At 33.2% G+C, this 24362-nt stretch overlaps 1 protein-coding gene across 3 annotated transcripts in view; it reads left to right on the forward strand.

Moving 5' to 3' along the window:
- LOC125051689 (synaptotagmin-10-like) overlaps positions 1-24362 on the forward strand; it is an 87076-nt gene that overhangs the window by 57251 nt on the left and 5463 nt on the right. For all 3 annotated transcript variants that reach the window (XM_047652192.1, XM_047652190.1, XM_047652191.1), the window contains exons 4-8: positions 2705-2848; positions 11931-12053; positions 14630-14784; positions 17154-17322; positions 20956-21076. In XM_047652192.1, coding sequence (XP_047508148.1) covers positions 2705-2848; positions 11931-12053; positions 14630-14784; positions 17154-17322; positions 20956-21076 — 712 coding nt within the window. The remainder of the gene's footprint in view (positions 1-2704; positions 2849-11930; positions 12054-14629; positions 14785-17153; positions 17323-20955; positions 21077-24362) is intronic.

Consider the following 24362-nt stretch of genomic DNA (forward strand, 5'->3'; position numbering starts at 1 on the left):
ACATCGCTTATCGTCGTAGGCTTTTGTAGGTTGAAATTAATAATATAGGGATTGCACAGCTACTAAGAGGCCATTAAACTGTAAAGTATTCATTGAAGTTAGTGAACTCACGATATTGGCTAAAATATCATTTTGGAATATCCCTAAACACATTTGCGAAGATAAATTTCACACAACCGCACATAATTCGACATCGACTTTAATATTCCAATGAGCGTGTCTGGACATAGGTTATAGAGCTTTCGAACTCAATATTCTTAGAATGTTCCAGATAAAACTTCCAATCACGTTACCCAAGTGTTATTAAAATAACGAACTACAGCCCTGCGATTCTGTAACTCACATTTCAGTGAGTTATGCTATATATATATATACTATATTTATATGCTATATATATATGCTATAAAATATAAATTTCAGATACATCGTGTTAGGAAATTATTTGAAAATAAGCTATATAAAATAAAAATATTAATTACTAACATAAATATATACAAGACTTTTTCAAATGTGCAGGTAGGTCGCATCGATGTTACAACACGCATTGTTTGACAGATTTTGTAAATGCTTATTTCGTCTAATAATTTATATTGAAATTTACGATTCTTATAATATTATTGGATCAAATTTAATCTTTTCTGAGTAAGTTTTAATAATGAAATAGCCTTTATTCGAGTATTACATTAGATTACATTAAGTCCATGTCATTATGTTTTACACTTAGTACTCGATCTGCAATGAAGTGAAGCCTGCTCCAAATTTTTCCACTTGTTTCTCTTCCTCTTGTCTCTCTTCCCCGCCACAATTTCCCAATCCTGCCCCGCTATTCCTTTTTTTTGAGTAAGTCCTATAATAAGTTCCTATTTTATTTATAAGTTGTATTTTACTTTTATGCTTAGGTTTGATATAATTTTAAGGAAATTGAAGATTTCTTGAATTCTGTATTTTTAAATAGATATTTAAACGAATAGATTAGAGAAATTCTAATTAATAAATAAGTTCAATAACTAAGCCATTTTACATAAAGATATACAATTTAATACGGTTGACAACCTTTAAGGTTAAAATACAAATAAAGACGTCTCCCAAGAACTTGTAAACAAAACACTGCCAACAAAAGTTTTTATTTAGCAATTAAAACTACAGAAGAGTCCACAGAAATTCATTTCGAGTCATGACATTATCTTAGACAGTCTGTCTTTATATTGTTTATCTAATAATACTCGTAGTGGAGTAAAATTATTGCGCAATTGCCTCGGCTGCGTAGAATTATAATACACTTGAAGAGATATTATTGATTTTACTAAACAATTAAAATTTAAAGAAATATATCTAACTCTGCTGTCATTAATGGTGAAAAAGACGAAAATTTACAAAATATTATTTTTTCTGCTGTGGTCTATCATTTTAATGTCTACTACTATTATTTCTATGTATATAAAATTCTCGTGTCACAATGTTCGTTCCCATACTCCTCCGAAACGGCTTGACCGATTCTTATGAAATTGTTTATGCATATTCAGTAGGTCTGAGGCTACTATCTATCTTTTAAACCCCTAAATGTTAAGGTTGGTCCCCTAAATTTTAATTTTTATGTTTTAGATTTAAAAAAAACATGTTTTTACTTTCTTATGATATAGCATACAAAAATACAAACAACCCTAAATTGTCATCCATCTACGATCAGCCCTTATTTATTATTATAGTAGATAGTTATTTTTATTGAACTAAAAAATTTTTTCCTAGAAATAATATACATAGCAAAACGACGTTTGTGGGTCAGCTAGTACTATTTATAAATTTTTAATTATTATTATTACTATGCAGGTCATATTGTAAATATTGTATTTGAGTTTTTATACAATTTTGCGTATTACGCATTACAGAATACCTTTTACCGTAAATCAAGATGAAGTCTATGGAAACGTAATCTTTAAAAATACATTATTCATTCCGTAATACAGGCAAACAAAAGCTTCACGGGAAGATACGTTGTATTGAAAAAAAAACATTGAGATTTCCTTTCTCATTAGGAATATTTTATCGGAATATTTAACTAAACTCGTATGATATTTATATTTCAAACTCAAACTCAAAATATCTTTATTCATATAGGTAAACAAGTACACTTATGAACGTCAAAAAAGAAGTTTAATTAATTGTAAATTTACATTTACTACCAGTTCGCAAGTCAAGGGCGTAGAGAGGGCAAGAAGAACTAGCAAGAAACTTTCCGCCACTCCTTTTAATGTTTTGAGTTTATTGATAGTATGGATTTAAGTTCAGTGTAAGCCAGTGGTGAAACGTGCAATTATCAATCCTGATTACGTAGGTCCGAATTCCAGCTTTGCGCTCATATGTATATTCACAATTAATACTTATATAGGACTTAAGGACAAGAAGTATAGAAGTAAGATTTAAAACAAAAGTTTTTGATGCAGTATCCCATTGCAAAAAACGTAACATTAAACATTTAGCAATCGCTCGAACGGTGAAGGAAAACATCGTGAGGAAACCGACTTGCCTTAGACCCAAAAATTCGACGTGTGTCAGGCACAGGAGGAGGCCAATCACCAACCTGCTCATTAGATTGACACATGGCGATTAAACAGATACAGAACTCTGAGGCCTAGACCTTAAAAATTTGTATCACCACTGGTTTATTTTTTTATAAAAATTTTTAATGGATTTTATTCTGTCGTAGGTTCTAAGACAGACGACTCTGCCAATAGTCCCCGACCGCCACCAGACATTTCAAAGGCAGCTATCCCACCGATTGGATCTACCTTCTATACAGTTCAGCATATGCAGTCTGGAGCGAGCTGACTCTTCTATTGGACTTATAAAAGTAAGTGAAATGTCAGTAAATTCCACCGAATCTAATCGAAATCATTTACGTAATTAAATAACTAAACAATCATTTTTCCAAGTTACAAGAAATTATAAATAAGTAAAATAAATTTGTGAATTTAAAAAATAAAATACTTTTATAAAAAAATGGTAAAATACGTGAATAATAAGTTTGAATACAATTTAACGGACAAATGTGAAATTATTACATTTTAATTTGTCCTAGTAGTAATAATATGCCGTTGTATGTGCGTAATATAATCATTATAATTTTATTAGATATAGGTATATTCGTTTTAAATCTATTCGATGTCTTTGTGGACAGAAAAACTGTATTGTAAACTCCTTTTTCTGATTATGTATACAATGAATAAATAACAACTTGACGTTTCAAGTACTTATTTAATTACTTAAACACACTGCAAAAGGAGGTTATCAATGATTCAACGTGGAACTTTTGTGAATATTCAAGCTTATCTCCGTCTGTGAACCGATCTTGATGATGGATGTGCCAAATAGTTCAGATTTGCAGAGAATGAGCTTCCAAAAAAACCAAATAGGATTTCTAACTTTAAATATTAAATTCCCTTAGTAATCAAGGTCAATCAATACAAATAAAAAATATATTATTTTCAGTGTACTTTGGAGTCTTTATATTTTTTGTTAAAAAATTTCAATAGCAATGCAATTACTTTATTAAAAAGTATCTATTATATGAATGTATTGTTGAAATATAAATAATAAAATGATTCAAATAACTTTAGGATATTCTATCACAGACTATAATCCAACCAATGTCACATTCAATGTCTTGGAAAATGTGGCTGAGTACTGCGTGACCTCAATAGATTGTGTACCTTCTGTATTTGTTTAGCTGTAGTGTTTGTGACGTCTTTCACATAGAACTATCTATCGCAACTAAATGTCATTCAAGATCAGAATATTATGTATATGTTAACGTAAAATTGTAAAAACCGTTAGATTGTAATCTATCTCGCGAGATTATAAACTGTCGAAAGATTGTGAACCTCAGCGTACTGCTTACAATTTAACATATTATTATTCGGTAGATTGTACTACACTAACTTAGTTATCATTCAAACTTCTTTGGTCAATTACAGATTAATTTTACTTCCCAACAATTTCATATAACTACCGAATAATAATACCTTAAATTGTACGCAGTTCGTTGAGGTTCACAATCTTTCGACAGTTTACAATCTCGCGAGATATATTACAATCTAACGGTGTTTACAATTTTAAGGTGACATATACATTTAAATGGACAACAGCGAGTTTATACAGTGGGAAGCAAATTGACGACTTTCATTCTTATTGTATAGTGAAAAGGGTTTTAAGAGTATGGTAACTAATTTGATAATGTAGCTCTTTGACAGCAGACACTTTTGTATACAATTTCATACAGTATACGAATCCTCTTCGAATTGCAATTTATGTTCCTTCTTCCTGGAAGAGGATCTCTGCTTGTTCTTCTTAATTATGCGTAGCGATTCTTCAGTTTCATTCATCATTTATTCGAAACAATTATTGTTTTGGCGGACATTACACACATGAAGCTAGGAAAGCAATTCAACCAAAAGTGATCATACAATTGAAATCATAGAAGAAGCTTGGTCTTTTGATTAGAACTCCATGAACCATCTAACCAAAGGTTTCAAGCTTGAAGTACCTTAAAGGTACATCGTTTAGTTTGTATGAAACAAACTAGGTCACTTTACACAACCGCGGAAGTGAGCTTTGTATTTGAAAAAGCTCCCTTGTTAAAGTGCTAAATGAAGTGAATTTTTCAAATCACTTGGTTCGACTTTGTACGTTTAAAGCCACTCGAGCGGCACAGCAGGTACTTTTTATAGCTTTGTTGGAAACGCAGAGATTTATGGAGATCTATGACTATTGATACAAGTTGTACTGTTAGATATGTTTCAAAATATTATACTGTGAAGTCTGTGGTAGCAATTTTTTTAGTGTAATAGGTGGCAAACTGGTACTGATGATGCTGGCTCACCTGATGTTAAGTGATACCATAGACACTCACATTGCCATAAGACTCGCAAGTACGTTGCTGGCCCTTTAAGAATTGGCACGCTCTTGTTCTTGAGGTCCCCAAGTCAAATTGGTTCGCAATTTAGAATTTTCGCTCATATTTAGTATTTTTATATTTATTTGGCATACAGTTATAATTTTTAGTGCATTAATCCTATTCCAGTGGATTTAGGACTGCGAAGCTGTTACTGTAAAAACAATGTGAAATTGCATTTTGATGTCAACTATATTTAAAAAAAATGTGTATTGCAAAACAGGCTAGTAGCCTGTTCACTTCCAATATCACATTTTATAAGCACCAGTATTATATACCAAATAAACATTTAACTAGTTATTTCATTAAACTAATAAAACCACCACAAGATGGCGCTAAACAGAGTGCACTCGTTCCCGGAGTTCATAAATTAACTAAATTGCCTCGGCAACCTGTTGCGGCGAGTAACATTTTAGTGTAAGAAAGTTTTCGCTCGCTTTCGATAAATTTCATCTATGTAAAAATAAATGGTCTACAGTAGCTGTCGTGCAACAGTAGTGATGCCCAGTTATTTTGGCTCAGATTTCTGATTTTCCGTACGGCTTGATCCCTTGGCGTTGCGTAGAGATGTGGGGTCTCTCTGCATTTTCTACCGCATTTACCATGGAGAGTGTTCCGAGGAGTTGTTCGGTCAGCCTGCAGCTGAGTTTTATTATCGGACGTTAAGGCAAAATACTATCCGTATCGCCTCGACGTCCGTCGTTCCACAACTGAGCGTTTTCTAAGACAGTTTTTGCCGCGCACCACCGATATGTGAAACCAGCTGCCCACTAAAGTATTTCCGAACCAATACGGATCCTTCAAGAAAAAAGCGGACCAATTCTTGAAAGGCCGGCAACGCAATTGCGAGCCTGGCAAATTAAGTGTCCATGCGCGGCGGGTCACTTAACATCAGGTGAGCCTCCTGCCCGTTTGCCTCCTATTACATAAACATAAAATAAATAAATAGAATGTTCCCTTGATATGTTCTTCTTATAGTGTTCACATCGTATGAGCAACTGGTGCCAAGCTCGAACACGCTCAGACAAGAGAGATGTCAATAGCATTATTCTGCGATGCTATTAAGTATTGTGTAATCTATATATGTATATATAAATGAATCCCTATTTCCCTTGGTCACGGCATCACGCGTGAACGGCTGAACCGATTTCGCTAATTCTTTTTTGTTGTGTTTGTTATTGTCAGGAGAGGGTTCTTATGAAAGAAAAAATTAAGAAAATTGCGAGGAAAATTAGAAAATTTAGGAACACTAAACCACCATATTAAGTAATCCTGACTTTTGTTACGATAGCAAATTCTATTTTTCAGTGCATAGTGCTTTTACAACCTTATGGCGTTTGACATAACATTGAACAAGCGAAGCGAACGGAATCGATGGAATCGAAATCAATATTCATAGTTAAGACAGGACAACGTCTGTCGGGTCCGCTAGTATTATATAAAAATAATTATATTTTTTGAAACACATTTTCAAAAACTACAATATTTAATTTTCATCGAAGACCGAGAATGAGTCTTAGATAATCCAAATGAATGTAAGTACGTTAAACATTCGAAATTCGTTGAAATTAGGGACACATTTAGAGTGGTATTTATACAACTTTTGGAAGCCTACTCAGCTGAGTAGGCGTTGTCGACTATATGATAGAAATAAACCCCTTTTATCTCTTTCTTTGAAGAAAGTGTTAATTAAAGGCTCTTTTTGTGGTATAACCACTGCGTAGGCTTCTAATGAATTTGTAAAGTTTGATCAAAGAACGCTTCGAAATATATTTATTTTTTAATAATAATAACTTTGTCAGTCTCACTGTTAGTTCGAGTTCGTAAATAGAGCCTGAGTAAATGGTTTGAATATTTTGTTTATATTTCATCTTGATTAGTAGGCATATTCACACTTTATCAACAAATAAAAATACTTATCTAAATTAGTGTCGAAAATCTAGATCAGACAGCTAATATTACCGTAGAAAATTAAATTTTCGTAATAGCTGTTTTTGAAATTTCGTTTAGTAATTAGTATTTACGTTTCAATCTAATTAAGGAGCTAAGAATTTCATTTTAGTAGTGAAAATTTATAGAATCTTTCGTCAGAAAAAATGGTGGCCTTATTTCAAGTGATTTAGTTTTTACGTTGACAAATTGGTCATGAATGAGCATAATTTAAACGAAATATAGTACAGTCTTATTTGACTTGTTATATCTGATAGGTTAGTCTACAACCGTTTCTATCACTTGAGAAACAATCGCAGTTAAGTTTTAAACTACAGCGCCATGAATGTTCTTGTAAAAACTTAACCTCCGAAACAGAGCCTCAAACTAGTAAATTAACGCCCGAACCCAATAATCAATCCACAATCTCAGATTTAAAACAATCTAAGACCAGACCGTGACAGCCGATCGATCTCCTATCAGCATCCTAAAAACTAAACCCTACGAAGACAATCCATTTTTGGCGACGGATAAATTAGTCTTTGTCGTTCCATTTAACCGAGTTTTCACTCATATACCCAAATAAAGTAAATAAAACCGTACAAATAACATTAAAATATACATATGTATGTTTAAAACATAAAAAACAGTTTTTTTTTATTATTTAAAAAACTGGTGTAAGTTAAAATCTGTTAAAATAATTAACTGTTGAAATCAAGCTTTCGTCAACTGTCATTTTCATACAAAGGTCTATCCACAGACACCGATGCGACCACCCTTGGATAGCTTGTTTCGACAGATGGCTATTACAATCCGTCGATTGGTTATTGGCACACTATTTACAACATTTGGATTAAGATTACTATCAAATGGATTATGGATTGAGATAGGTTATTGGGTTCGGGCGTAAAGCGTCCTACAAGAAACACAAGAAACAGCTTCCTGGCAAAGGAAGTGTCCACTAATATCAAGCGAGCCTCTTGACCGCTTATTTCATAAAATTAGGAATGGCTGGCAAACTTAATATGTAAATTAAAAAACGATTACGCAAAAGGGTATCGGATACATTAAGTGTGCAAAGTATAATCCGATAACCCATTAATACTTATCGCATTGAATAAGTAAAAGGTATTTAATGTTCACACAGTTTCATACCGAAATCACCGGTTTATATTGTTTCGTTAATGGAGTCGCCGGCTTAGCGTTTAATGGATAAATGCGATCGCTTTATACATTACTTTTTAAACGAGTTTTGACCTCTTTTTCTATGGTGATCGTCACTCGTGCAGCAGTATTAGGGCTTACCCAATTTTGTTATAGTAAGTTAATTTACTCCTGCTTCAAGCTGCTTTTGTGGTTTTCAATCAGCAGCTCATGTTTGAGCGTTGTGGTCAGCAACAAAGCATCTGGAGCGGACTATCTGTTTCCACCGGTTTCTGTCCAGCGTCTCTCCTATCACAGTGTATAGTTTTGAGGACGATGAGTCTTTCACTTGATCGGTCCATCTGGTTGATGGACGGACACGTGATCTTTTGTCTTCTGTGATTAAAAACCACGATCATTTTCTCCAAGTTCACATCGCCTCTGCTCATTGTATGGCCGAAGTAAGATACAATTATTAACGTGATACTGCGGTCCTCTCAGATAGTTATTGTTAGATTACAAGTGACCAAACCTGACTAGAAAACATTCCGTTTATCTTTAACCAAATAACCAGCCAAGCCAGAGTTAAAGCCACCAAACTTTTGAAATTAGTTTTAATTTTCTTTTTATTATTACTATGTAGGTTAAGAAAATTGCAAATACTGTATATTTGATTGTTGTTTACTAATACAAATTATAAGATAAAATAACAGTGGAATGCATTTTTGCAATAAAAATGAATCACGTCGTTTCACTCAGGTCTGGAGTCTGTGGAAAAATGACCATCAAACTACGTAACCAACCTACTTGGTATTCAAGCGTTGTAGCGTGGTGGCATTTTAATAAGTTTCTTTATTCACGCACGTTAAAGTTAAATAAAATTAGGACATAGCTAACATTAAATTTATTTTTCAATATCTTAAATAGCTCGGTACATCTTACGTGTTTTTTTATTAATCGTAAAAATATTATTGAAACGATAAATAACAGTTTGCTATTGTTTGGGATGGCATCGTAAAAAGGCACAATACGGCGTAAAGGTTTATGATTCACAATTTTCACCTTTGAAATCGACTTTCTTGACTAGTGAATGTTCTTAAAATTTCATAAGGTTTCGTTGAGTCACGGAACGGAGTCGCAATTACATATATTAAGTGTTTATATGTGAAGTTCTGGAACCCACTACGCTTTACTAACAGCCTTCTGTGTATGATACCACCTGGTTACCTGGGTACCACGAAATACACAGTAAAATCCATAACTGCTATTGCTGTCTTTATAAGCAAATCGAGGTCGTATTTGCTTATAATGACAAATGATCAGAGTTAAGGTTATACAATCAAAGACGCATATGTAACTACTAAATGTAAAATAAAAAACCTGCTTTATTATTAAATGTAACTTACAACCTAATATATTATTTAGAGTTAATAGATAAAAAAGTGTTTACGTTTTAAATGGAGGTAAATTTTTTCGGGCTTAAGTCACTTAAAAGGTTGAGTAAATCAGCTTTTAAAATTTTATATATTAGTGAATGTATAATAAAGTTTTCATAGTAAAACAGTGACTACAAAGCGTCGTGAATTTTTTCCTTTACAAGTGCATTTTTTTGCCAACTTAATTTATGTATACAGTTTTTATGCAAACATTCCTAAATTGAATTTCATATTTTAGATGTAGTATCTAATTAATGCTGTTAGTTGAATTAATGTCTTTAAAATGGATTTTATAGTTTCGATGTTTCTCAGTTTATTTTGTAAGTAATAGAACACATACAATACTAAACTAATTTTCGTCGTTCTTTTGTTCTGGTATTTTTTTAACATGACCGATCACGTTACGTGAAACCGCCCACTGGAAAATAATTCTTATTTGCGCATTATTAATCAAGATGAGTGTCAAATTATGTTACGCTGTCAACAAAAAAGGAAATATAGCACAGCGTCATCAAATCCCACGACAGTCCTCTTCCCGCAGACTCTAGAAGATATTACCGATGAATATTTCCTATATAAAGTTACCTAGAACATAAGATTTTAGACAAACATTTTGTTAGCTTCAATTAACAACTACATAGTTATAATCATATGTCAAACTGAAATTATGCGGTGTTTTGAATAGATCATTGCTATTCATTACATAGAATCAGCTTTTAAAAATAAGTTGGTTGAATGTTTGTTTAAGCTTGATGTAATTAATTTTTTATCTCAAAACAACATTAATTAATTCTGGAAAAGAAAATCCAATTAAATCTTGGAGTTTGCTAAATTGTTACCATCTTTGATGATCAAACAAACTTATAACCTTAATATGAACTACAGAATTATGTTAAATAAAAAAGGTAGTAGCACTCTTTTAGGTCTGCACCTCAGATTTCTGTATCTGTTTCATGATCATTTGTCAAACTAAAAGGCAAATAGGTGATCAGCCTCCGGTGCCTTACGATATTTGGTGCACAGCCGAGGCACAAACCTTCGACTTCAGGGATGAGAAACGGACACTGAAGCCACTAAGCCAACATTATTATCCGTAAATGAGTTAATTTCCGTCTAGCAGTCAAGTTCCACAAGCCTTCTATTCCGAATCATTTTAGAAATTAATATGGGAGAGGTAATTACAAATAACATTAACGCTTTGTTAAACTCAAACATGTTGTACAACAAAATATTTGAACATGGATTTCAATACGAGCAGGTATTTTGTTTGCGTTTGACCGTAAAATAATACGTTCTATTTGTACTGTACAAAGGTTGCTTTGAATTTGTCCAGATTGAAAAGTAATTGATATTGAAGTACTAACAAAAACAGACAATTGAGACTAGAGAATTAATAGTTATATATTCTGTAAATATTTAATGTATTTGTGAAACACTGAGAGTAATATTCATTTGTTACAGATATTTCTTTATTTAACAAAATAAAAATATTAAAGATCCATTAAGGGTTGTACCACGAGAAAATATTGTTATTTTTAAATTTATAGGGTTTGTTTTAGTTTTTAATCTCCCCGACATGCACATGATTGGATACGTATCGTTATCTCTTGTTACGAAAACTCGCGAGTTAGCGTAGGCTTTTCTCCAATAATATTTCTAATATTTAGTTAAGTTCTAAAACAACGTGTATGCATAAAGTTATACAACAATATGACATCACAAATTTTACACACACACATCAATTATATTAGGACATAAGCAAGCTAACAAGGGTAAAAATTAAACAAACAACGACAAATAAACAAAAAAATAATAATAACTTAAACCAAACAGAAACGTTAACCTCATTAGAGCATGATAAACAAAGTTATGATAACTTGGAAGATTATTGTAAAATGTATCAATATTTTCATGGTAATTAGTCAGTAAGAGCGAGATAGCCTAATAATTATAGGCAAGTGGCCCGCCGTCTCGCGACTCCCGTCCCTACGCTTTTGTTTTTGACTAGCTCGTTTTACAATTCTATTGCCAAAATCTTCCAGTTCTTTCAGCTCCTTAATATTATTTCGAATATCTATACGGCCTTTATACAGCATCTGGAGTCTTCAAATACTAGACATTCTATAATGAAATGCGATGTCTGACTAGTACGTCGCTTGAAGTCGGATCTGCCTTGCGATTCTGTAACTCACTTTTCGAACTCACACAGCGGTTTTCGCATCGGCGGTCGCGCTCAAATCAATCGTGAAGCAGTCATTTTACGATTTGGCATTCTGATAAGGAGGGAGCTTGTAGTTTATCAGAATGCCAAATCGTTTGCAAAAGTGAGTTACAGAATCGCAAGGCTGATTTCAGGCAAGCAAGCAAAGTATTCAGCAAACGTCCCATGTCACGTGATACATTATGTAATTCTAAGTACATGGAAATATAATCTGTGTATCGAGCTTATTATAAAGCCCTTTATCTTTTTGCAGCCGGAATTGTACAAGAATGAACTGGTTCGCCAATCATCAACAGACAGTGCTGAACTGGAATTCTGTGGTAAACTGCACTTCGCGCTGAAGTACGATCAAGAGGTGGAAGCGCTGGTTGTCAAGGTAATATATGTAGCTATAAAAATAACATATAAAATAATTGCATGATTTTATCCCTCTCGCGAGAGTTGTAAGACAAGTGTGATTAATTTCCTATCGTAACATTACGTATGAAAAAGATGTTTAGTGTTTTGTCCAGCACTTTTCTGAAGTTTTTTTTTCAATTACATTATGTATCAGAACAAGTTATGTATTAGGTATTATAAATTTACAATTATTTAACATAATTTTAAATTTATCCGACGTTTCGCGTGCTTTACAGCGTGCGTGGTCAGAGTGACTGAAGACAAAAGGTGTTGGATGTCAAAATATAATACATTTATAATAATTTTTGTTGAGGAATACTTTACTAGTTGGACCTCCTTCATTGTTTGACTTTTGCATGTTTCTTTTTTAAATATTTTATTTCGTTATCCTACACGGATGGAATACATAAAATTTAGAAAAACTTCCAAACAATTATAAATGGAAAAAAATAGTAAATACACTTCACTAAGTCGGCTGTGTTGCGTAATTGTGTGTCAGTGAGGGTGTGAATGTGGGGTGTGCTCACGTTATTTAACGCTATGGATATTTTTACTACTTTTAAACATATTCCGGGATAGCTTAAACAATTCGAGGCTTAAATAGTGGTCGTTGTATTTCCAATGTTTATTCACACAACCTATTAAGGTATAATTTCAACTAAACATTTCGCCACACATTTCCTCTTCATATCGATAACGTATGGCTTACCAATCTTTATATATATAATTCTTCTGTGAGTGTGTATGTCACTGAACTTCTCTCAAACGACTGGACCGATTTTGATGAAATTTTTTGTGTGTATTCAAGGGGATCTGGGAATGGTGTAGAATCACAAATCAGCCCGCCAGATGGCGCTGCAGTCGGTACTTTCATACTTTGCTTTACTAATTGCTTGAAATATCATGCAGGACAACGTCTGTCGGGTCCACTAGTATAATATATGACAACAACGGGCCTATTGAGTATCTAAGTGCGGAAACTGAGTCCACAAACCATAAACGGGTCTTAATGTATTAAGCGGGTTATAGGGGATATTGTGTAGAGTTAATAGCTTCAAACAACGCGCTAGAGGATACTCTTCAGTAAAAAAACATCATCTATGTGTGTCATAAAAATCGATAACACGATATCTATATGATTTAAGATAGATTATTTAAATTGTTAAGGGTTTAAAACTTGATGCCTGAAATCTACGACAACTTTCAGGCCAAGGCTGATCACCTATTTGTCTATAAAATTAAAAACATTAAAGAAATAGGATTAAATCCGAGTCCAAAACCAATATACAGGTGTTATTATCATTTTAGTATCGAATAAAGCCTCATAATTGATTCTTTCATCAAACTTAGAAAGTGATTGAACAGTAATCCTATTTATCGCTTAGTTTCGACACTTGACGCAATATTGCCTATAAACCTGCCAAGCGCCCACGCCCACCTTCAATAAAACTTTTCTTCGTGGTAATTATTATTATATAAATAGTTGTAGTATTGCTAGCTAGAAAGTTACTTTTTATCTTCAATACTTAGTGTATGATAATTCGTAATAATATTTTTTGTTTAAATTGGAGGAGGTCCCGGATTCGATTGTTGAAAAAGAGTTGTTTAGTACTCAACTCAATCAGAGGAAAGTTTTAACAGTATTTCTGTTAACAACAAAATTTATATTAAAATTCAATCATTAACTAATGAGGTAATTACGTCGTGACTAGTTACACTCTTCAATAGATAGATAGCTTTAATTATTTATGAACTGATAGAAATGAAGGATGAAGGATGAAGATGAATAATGTAGAACTCTAAGAATGGTTGAGTCTATGAATTCATTACTGAAGGATTATCTGCTTACTCATGTAATCATCAGCAGCTGTGTACGTTGGCTTTACTTAAACACTTAAAACCCTGTTTACTTTGAAATTTTTTACGTATACTTTATAGTATCGCGGATTACAAATGTAATTAGAAATAAATGTATTATTTGAATAACTTTATATGTAATAAATTTAATTTGCAATTGTTTAATACCGTGTTTTTATAGATAAAGTACGGAAAACTTTTTAAGTTATTTAACAGTTTGAGAATGGTTTTATAAACTATATTTTTATTTTGTGTCTTTTACAGCCACACTAAAGATTTTAGTAAATTCACCATTTATAATATGTATTATGTGATTTTTTCCGACAAAAACGCTGCACATCTTCGTGACGATAATATTGTTATTATTGCTTTTCATCCGTAAAAATTTTACCCTCATGCGCCTAAAGAAATTTCACTTCAAAACATTAAGTTTTTGAATGACCTGATAGATAGTAAAATTGGCGGTGCGAGAATTTAGTTTCACATTAAGGTATAATACACACTACGAACATTTTTATGCCTTTCCAGAAGTGCATTGTCATAGTGCATTAGACTATTTCTAAGGACAAGAATTTCTAAGGACACATTTATCTTTAGTCTTATGTACAGTCAACAGCTAATAACAACTACAATATGCATAGATTTGTATGTCCTCTTTGGTTGGTTAAAAAAATATTTATAAAACTGTTTCTTTAGATATTCGAGGCCCGTGACCTGCCTATTAAGGATGTAACCGGAAGTAGCGACCCGTACATAAAAGTCTTCCTTCTGCCAGACCGGAAAAAGAAATTCCAGACTAAAGTCCACCGGAAGAACCTCAACCCTGTCTTTAACGAGACGTTTTTGTTCAGGTAATTAAACTTAATTGTTGTTAGTTAATTGTGGGTTCGTTTGAGTGAATTTCGGTCAACCCCAATTAGTTTTAAGACAACAAACTATTTTATAATAAAACGTGTTTATTTATTTTGAATGAATGTTGTCTGAGATTGGGAAAACGTAGGACAGTTATATAATTCAATTTTTTCTTTTCAATCCTTGTTTAGTGCTTAAAACTTGTTTGTTTACAACCGTTATGTGGAACCAGCTGCCTGCCGATGTATTTCCGAACCATTTTGACTAAGGCTCCTTCAAGAAAAGAGCGTACCTTCTTAAAAGGCCGGCAATTCACATGCCAGCCCTCTGGCAATGTGAATGTTTATGGGCGGCGGTATCACTTATCACATCTGGTGAGACTTTTACTCGTTTGCCTAAAGTGCATTCCTCCCTCCATTTGTTTAATAAAATCCACTTCAAACTTTGTTTAAAATAAATTTAAAACCCGATAGTTTTAATCTCGTTAGAAAAGCTCAGATTAAACTCGAGAGATAAAAAATAGTGCAACGAACAATTAGATCTAAGGAAGCTGGGTGCTAATCGCTGAAGACGTTCAGGAGATTATAGTAATCTTAGTTTAATGGCATTTTATCGTGATGAGTTTTAAGAAGCACTCGGTATTTAGAATCGGGATTATGTTTTTAATTTATTAATTTCTTAATAGATCTGTAGAAGTCTGTCTTTGTTTAAAGAGATAGATTCAATTCGCGTTTATATAGAGCTCAACCCTTTAGACTTCAAATTATGGTCAGTTTTAGAGGACATGGCTAGCTCTAAACGACACGGCGACAATGAGTCTCTTAAAAAATCTTTAGACCAAGTTTATTATTAGTTTATTTTTTTAGAAATTTCCCTTGGAAAGAGAACGTAAATCCATAGATTAGTGGCCATAGAGATTAAAGGCCTGTATTAAAGCCAAAGTTAGCCATTTCGAATATTATAATATATTTTAATTTTGTGCTGAGACTTTAATAAACATGTAGGTATAAATTTTAATATTACATTATTGAAAAAATAAATGCATTTTCATTTGTAACAGAACTTATAGCCAGATAGTTACTTGGACGATCTTCGATTGTTTTTTTAATTTTTTAGTACATTTTGGCTACTTTAAATCGATGATTTTGTGACATTATCTCTCATATGACGTAAAGGTTTACTCGCGTTTGAGTACAGGCGTAACCTGCCTTATATCTCCTTGATAGGGCAGAGAACGACTAGTGAATGTTTTATCTAGCCGGCTCTCTTTGCCTCATCTGCAATTGTGCCTCAAGGTTTGTTTAGAACGTGCACGCTATCACTTTCTTTGAGAATTCTTATTCCAGTTATATCCCTGAGCGATAGCGATTTTTTCGGAGTGACTAAATAAAAAAATATCTTGAAATTACATAAATGGTATAACAATGTGTACTTGCAATGACTTAAAATACAGTCTTTAATAGTCATAATTTAAATATTTTGTATGTTCACCTGTTTATCAGATGGTTTAATCAAAGTCTAAGATTTCCTAAGCCTACAGCGACGTGACTTAGCCATAAATATGACTATCGTATGACCAAAACGCAATGGATTTTACAAACAGCTTATCTTTGCTTAAACTCAAAATAACCTACCACGAACCGAATCGCCAATTAAGGCTACGAGTTACGTTTTACTTCATTAAAAGTTCGCTTTGATATACGAATCGGATTATGAAATGCAATGCCATTTTTCTATCCGGGCTTATTGGGAATGGACTTAAAATGGACGCATAGTTTCGCTAACGAGTGAGTCTCCAACTTTATTAAATCCATGGAAAATTCGTTTGAAATAAATATTTTATTCATTTATTTATTAAGACTGTTGTTATCTTAAACGTCAAAGTCAAAAATAATTTAATGTAGATAACACAATGTACACTTATGAACGTCAACAAAAGAAATATACATTAAATGCTTCTAATTTCCCATTTACTACCAGTTCTCAAATCAAGGGCGTAGAACGGAAGAGAAGAACTGGCAATAAACTATAAATTAAAATAAATAAATTGTTAATATTAGTTACATATATAAAAAACAGGTTATTTTAGATTTATACAAAAAATTACGAACTTACTTAGTCTCTTTTAGTTGATTTTAGATAGATATAATTGTGTAAAGAAATAGTATACTCCTCCAAAACCCGTAAGCTCCCACTTAAAAGGGTGTCTATGGGCTGCGATGAACGTCCATAATGGGCGTCTCTAAAAAATCTAAATTAGAACAAAATTGATTCGAGAATAAAATAAAGTCTGGAATGATTCCTAAGTAATAAAATATTGTCTTAAATGTAATGTCTAGCGCGGTTTTTATGTATTCATTTGTTGTAGTGTCCCCTACGAAGACCTTCGACAACGCTACCTACAATTCTCCGTGTATGACTTCGACCGGTTCAGCCGACACGACCTCATCGGTCATGTGGTGCTGAAAGGTCTACTCGAGTCTGCAGACCTGACCCAAGAGATTGAGTACACTATGAACATCTTGGCTCCACCACAGGTAATATTAATAAGTATTCAAGAATGCAAGAAGTTTTCTCTTATTTGCAAATAGACTAACATTTGAATGATTCATATTAAAATACTTTTGTTTTATTGTTTCGATACGCTGTGAATAAACAAATTAACTACTGCATATAAGATTTTGGCCTTTTTTGTGTAAAAAAATAATTATTAAAAAAACATCGAAATTCAATAATACAAATGTATCGCATTATGATTTACAAAACAATTAAATAAACAAATTAAAACAGACTAAACAATTAAAAATCAGCAGCAGTGTTGGCCTAGTGGTTTCAACGTGCGTTCCCTGGGGCCGTCGGTTCGATCACCGGCCGTGCACCAATGGACTTTCTGTCTGTGCGGTTATAAAACTCGCTCGTACGGTGAAGGAAAATATCGTGAGGAAACTTACATGCCTTAGACTTAAAGAGTCAACTGTGTGCCAGGCACAAAAGGTTGATCACTTACTTGCCTATTAGAAATGATCTCTGAACAGATAGAGAAATCTGAGGCCGAGACCTAAAAGGTTAAAGCCATGTAACAGATTACTCTGTCGGGGATATTATGTAAGATAACTTCCGTCCCGTGTAAAAGGATATTTTGATCAAAATATTCGTAATTCTACAAAAATAAGTTAGGAAACTTTTTACAACACCCAAACTCAATAAGCGTTTTCCTTACTTTTTTGTTTTAAGTCTTCTTTCACTGTTTTTGGGTAATTCATAAAGTTTAACCTTGTTAGTAAGTTTTGGTTATAAATGGAAAGGTGGATTACACTTTAGAATAAACTATGAATTTGGTTGTTCATTATAGTCAACTAGTAGCTGACCCAGTGGCCACAAATCCAATAAAAACATAAGCAAATTTCAACCAAACATATTTTAAAACAAATACAATAAAGTTGTTTAATAAAATCTACATAAAAACTTTTTGCTATCCATTAATCATCTGTAAGTACATTTTTAAATGATTACCAAAAACAAACAAAGGTCACTCTCCGGTCAAGAATAACAATATAATATAGTTGTAACAATGAATATCTAGATGATAGACCAGATCTATCATTGGATATGTGTATATCTCGTTTCATTTAAATAACTTCACAATAAAAACAAATTTTCTCTAAGTAAAAACTTCTATACAATTTTGACTTCTATGGAATTTGATTTTCAGTTTTTCATTTTACGAGTATGTCAGTAATGTACCTATTTATAAACGACTAAGTACTTCTGTAAGTGCATTATACTTTTTCTTCCTTTGGTAATAGCACAACAACAGGTCGATGTCGGCGTGCGCATAATATCTTGCGCACATTCTTTGTATTTCAAAACTGATTGTTTAGTTGAGCTTTTGTTATATGCAAATAAGATCCATGGGATAGATTTTTTAGCCTCTTTTTAAGGTGTTACAGCAGTATTAACCCAGTTGTTTATGTGTGTTATATACCTTTCAATATTATTTACTTCAGTAAATATATTATATAAAAAGGATTGGCCTAGTAGCTTCGATTGTTCTCCGGCTGTGCACCAATAGACTTTCTTTCTATGTGCGCATTTAACATTCGCTCGAACGGTGAAGGATAAATCGAGAGGAAACCGGCTTGACTTTAACCAAAAAAGTCGACGGCGTGTGAGGCTAATCCACCTACTTGCCTATTAGATTGACAAACAATCATGAAACAGAAATCTGAGGCCCAGACCTAAAAAGGTTGTAACATAATATGTGTTTGCTATAAATGCATGGTTAGGGATATTTCTTAAAAACTACTGTGATTTTGGAGTGTTCCCTTAGTTGGAATATCTGTAGATTTAAACCAAACTATCTTCTCAGACTTTTAGTTTTTCTCAGATTTAAGAAAAAGATACATACTTACGATATGTAGCACACGTGCTTGAAATGAATATTTATAATCAAATATTATTCAACACTATAAGTGAAAATTTTTGTTAAAAATGATTGATGAATCAGGCGCAGAAATGTGTCTATGCGATAGCGCCTTTAAAAGTCCTTAAAACATATTTCATTTTCCTGAAACCCGAAACAGGGAAAACTTGATACATTTCCATAATATTAAATTCAACGTTGAGAGCTCTCAACAGCTTTCAAGGTAATTGAACGCAAACGGTATCTCGAATCTTTCCACATTTTTAAGTTGAATTTCTAACGTCAAGCTTAAGCAAGATTAAGCTTAGTTTATTAGTAAGGTCTATTCAGGCCGTAATCTTTGGTTATGTCGGTCCCAAATCTCGTGAACCGCGATAAATATGGTGAGTACGTTACGAACACTAAGGTACAGTTTCTTTATGTGTTGCTATATTCTCGGTGCTGTACTATGACAATGTACTGATGCCTAAATGGAATTTATGACTTCCATATGTCGAATTAGATTCTGTATCTTACTTTTAATATTTCTTAATATTCAACAATTGAATTGTACAATTAAAAACCCTAAATGATAAATGATAGGTTTAAGGAAGAAAGAAGAACATTTTTAACGAAACACAGTATATTTTCAAAACATAATGAAAACTAAAATTTAAATTCCAAATAATTTTCATAAATTTTGGAATAGCCTCGTAACTTTAATTTGTTTCAATAATTTTATAAAGGGTTAGAAACAATAACAAAAAGTACTTAATTTCATCTTTGATTGTTTAAAGTTTGAGGGTTTAATCTTTGTATAACGTGATCTAAACAGACAGTTAGTTCATGGAATCAGGTAGTGAAAATTTCATAAATGAACCGTAGATCAAATTAGAAGTTGAAACAGCAATTGGGAATTAAAGTTCGTGGCAGATCTTAACCATTTATCTCAATCAAGCATAAGAGATAATAGACAGTTATGGACGGACGTAAATTACATATAAACTCAAAACTCAAAATAACTTTATTCATATACGTAAACAATGTACTTGTACTACAAAACTTCGTTGTCTAATATATTATTAGGTGAACAAAACGTTAGCTACACAAAAAGTACTTAGGTTCAAAGATACTTTATTTCTCAAAGAATTACATTCACTTAGCGAGAAAATTTAGAGTAAGTTATGTACATCGTGTTATGAAATTATTTGAAAATACACTATATAAAATAAAAATATTAGTTTCTAACAATATGTACCATATTTGTTACAAAAGTGCAGGTAGGTCGCATCGATGTTACAACAGGCATTATGTGACAATGAATAGTAATAATTTCTAAGACGCTCGTTCGTAGACTAAACTAAATGCTAGAATAGCCTTTTTGATGTTTTGTAAATACATTAATAATTCCATTAATTCATATTAAACTTTTACGATTGTTACAGACACAGATATAGAATATGGTTATTTTTTTTTGTTATTTTTTTTTTCCTACATTTAAAAGTTTTTTAAATTTGTAAAAAGGTTTTATTTCTTTTAATCTGGGTGGCAATGTATTAAATATTTGTGCGCCTTGATACATAATATTAAGTTTTCCGACCTTGGTTGTATTAAACTTAATGTATCAATATTTCTTAATGAATATTTTGTATCTGATTTTTGTGTAAAGGATAGATTTGTATGAATTAATTTGTTAATAATTTTGTATGTTAAAATTGAGGTATTGTAAACGTATGTCTGGTTTATACTCAAAAATTCTTTGTTCCAGGAGAAAAAGGACCTTGGCGAGCTCATGCTGTCTCTCTGCTATTTACCTACTGCGGGCCGACTGACCGTCACTGTTATCAAAGGAAGGAATCTTAAAGCCATGGACATTAATGGATCTTCTGGTAAGCCTTCGACCCTTATCAATAAAGATTATAAATTTCTTACATTACTGTACAAATAATACTTCATTGTTAGATAAAAATAGTACTGAATGAGTTCATTTTTGCGTTTTTAATACATATAATAATAGTGTTAGCCTAGCCTAGTAATTAGCGTTCCCTATCCTGAGGTCATGCGTTCAAATCCCAGGTGTTCACCATTGGATTCTTTTTCACGCCCGATGAAGGTCTTGACGAAACCATTTCTGATGCAAATGTAAGTCGCACTAATCTAAGCTGACCCTATCCATAGCACCAATATTTTTATTATTACCAAATACATATCTTCATCATCATAATCAGGCTCTGTTTATGGTCCATTTCTGGACGTAAGCTTCCTCCAGCGCCCTGCGCTCCTGCGCCCTGTCCTCTCTACATCTACTGGGAGCTAACCTTCTTGGCTCATCAGTCCACCTAGTCGATAGGCGGCCGCGCTGTCTTTTGTTTTGCCGAGATCTCCAATCAAGGAGCCTGGGAGTCCATCGGTTCTTGTCAATGCGCGCTATGTGGCCTGCTCACCACTTAGATGTTGTGGCAGCCCTTAATTCATCTGTTGACAACGACCTGATATTGTATGTGACCACGTACAGAGGGTTATGGAAGTTTGTTGTCGCCCAGGAATTACTTGACGCACGCCTACTCTGTCCCACCCGGCTACGGATCAAACTGGAGAGTGACATGGCGCTGATAACTCGGGGTTGATATTGTGGTACTCTCATAGTTGATGGTGGAGAAGAAAAAACAGCGGTTTGGCAAAAACTGGGGCATTTCCTGAGAGTATTTGAGCCACCAGATACTCCACTACTCTCCGATAGCCCTTCCCACATTTAAATTATATTTCTGTAGGAAAGCATATTAAGGGGAACATGAATTTTATTGTTCTCTTTCGGCACTGACGAATTTGCGGGACTACGTCATTGAATGGAATTTCTATTCACAAATAATATGCACGCGTGAAATATGTCGAAAATTTAGTAGCATCAATTATAATTGTTAATTAATTGCTTATTAAAGTGTCTAATTAAACTGCATTTGAACAAAAAGCTGTTGTCGATTTTATTTGTGGTATTGGATTTGATGTGGCAATCTGTAACAGACGTTTGTTTACTCATTGGTCTCATGATTAGCATTCTCATTCAGGCCTCAAATCTCCCAGGCCCAAAAACTTTCATGTTTCAAGTTAGGAAGTTGGTGATTCTGTGGCAGTGTCAGTAGAGATACAGATGTTTGTACGGTGTACAAGATATGCAGCTTCAGCCTGTGGACTATTGTATTTAAGTTTATATAGGAGAAGCATAGTATGTATAGTGTCTTGATATTAGCAAACTACACTTAATGATATATGAGAGATATATAAGACCTAAGGTAACAGACGGAGCCCTATCAGGCTCCCTAAGCACTACAGTACCCTAACACTTAAATAGTGAATACATGAATAGTTCTCTCACGCAACACCACGTTGAGGAACCAGCTGGCCACTGAAGTATTTCCGAACCAATTCGACTTAGGGTCCTTTATCAAAATAGCGTACCAATTCTTAAAAGGCACTACCATTCTTTCAAAAGTTAAGCAACGCTCTTGCGAGGCCTCTGGCATTGAGTGTCCATGTGCGGCGGTATCACTTAACATCAGGTGAGCCTCCAGCCCGTTTGCCCCCTGTTCTATAAAAAAAAATTGTAGAGTGAGTTCACAGTGGCTATATTGTGGTAAGATCCATGTATTCAATATTATTTTTTGGCATTATCGTATTGGTTTAGTGCTATTTCTTGTTTGTATTGTTATATATAATTAGTTAATAAATAAATATCTTCTGCGTCCATAGCCAGTCTCAATTAAATAGGTGACATGGTTAAATCAGTCTGGAGACCATAAAGGGCTTCAAAACGTCGAGTTATATTTCGCCTCTTATATCTGTTAAAGAAATGAAATTGTAGGTAACGAGTCCTTTGTCAGTGAACAATTTATTTTTATCCATTATTCGTGATATAACATTTCAATGCTGTTAACATATGAAGGTCGTATGAGAATAATATTTTTTTCCTTTACCTTTGAATGTATTATTTTTATATTATTTACTGATTGATATTTTTCTATAATTATCTCAATGACAACTCAATGATCTTCATTTGTTTAGAATTTGTGTTTCGTATGGACTTTATTAAATAAAGTACAAATCTTAATATATATAAATTACGTGGCACGTTGTTTGTCCGCTATGGACTCCTAAACTACCTAACCGATTTCAATCAAATTTGCACACCGTGTGCAGTTTAATCTAACTTGAAAGATAGGGTAGCTTACATCTCAATGTATACCCGCAATATTATTTTATTGCAAAATATTTGTTTATTATTTGATAGTTACAATTCTAACAGATGGCGCTGTGTTGAAAGTACCAACGTTTCAAATAAGCTACAATTTAATGGCATAACCACCAAAAAAGCATGGCGGTCCCCATGACTGGTGTTCTCCTACCGTTTCCCTTGAATAGGTTACTACTATGTAATATAACTAACACCTTAGCCACAGCAACGCTTGGCCGGTCTGCTAGTATATTATAAATAATTGTTGAATTTATTCTTATTTTTGTAGCTAGATTTCTAGTAAATCCTGTTATTTCAATGAATTTAAAATAAAAATATCACTTACCTATTACGCCAAATAAGGGTTAAGGGTTAAGGGTTAATAACTAGGCCAGCAGTGTACTACGAATCGGAATATTATTTAATTCCATTCGGTGTCGAGACCCTTGGTCCGTGGGGTTCTAGCGCTTTAAGGCTTTTTAAAGAAATTTAGTCGACAGCACAGGAGACCGAAGATCTGGCAGCTACCTCGGACAAAGAATTAGTCTAGCTATTCAAAGGGGGAACGCTGCCAGTATCTTCGGAACCTTGCCTAAAGGGACTCCTTTTAATGATATATTTTAATTTATGTTAAGTTTAGTTATTTATTTCAATGTATATTATTTTATTATTATAAGTATGTCTAATATTATTTTGAGCTTTTTAAAAAGAAATTAGACATCAACATGTTACTAATAATAATACTTTTAGTGCATTTTGGAGCTGTGGAGTGGAGTTTTAAGCACGCTATAGGATAAATGTGATTGCAAATAAAAGACAATATCATCCTTGACCTATTTTTCTTAGGAAATGCTAACTTTGATTCAACCTTGCCCAAGGAAACGTGATTTCGTTATCAAAACGTTTCAGTTGGCGACTTTTAAATGACATTTATTGAAGTTTGTTGT

This window comes from Pieris napi, chromosome 8, assembly GCF_905475465.1.
Source record: "Pieris napi chromosome 8, ilPieNapi1.2, whole genome shotgun sequence".
Taxonomy (NCBI): domain Eukaryota; kingdom Metazoa; phylum Arthropoda; class Insecta; order Lepidoptera; family Pieridae; genus Pieris; species Pieris napi.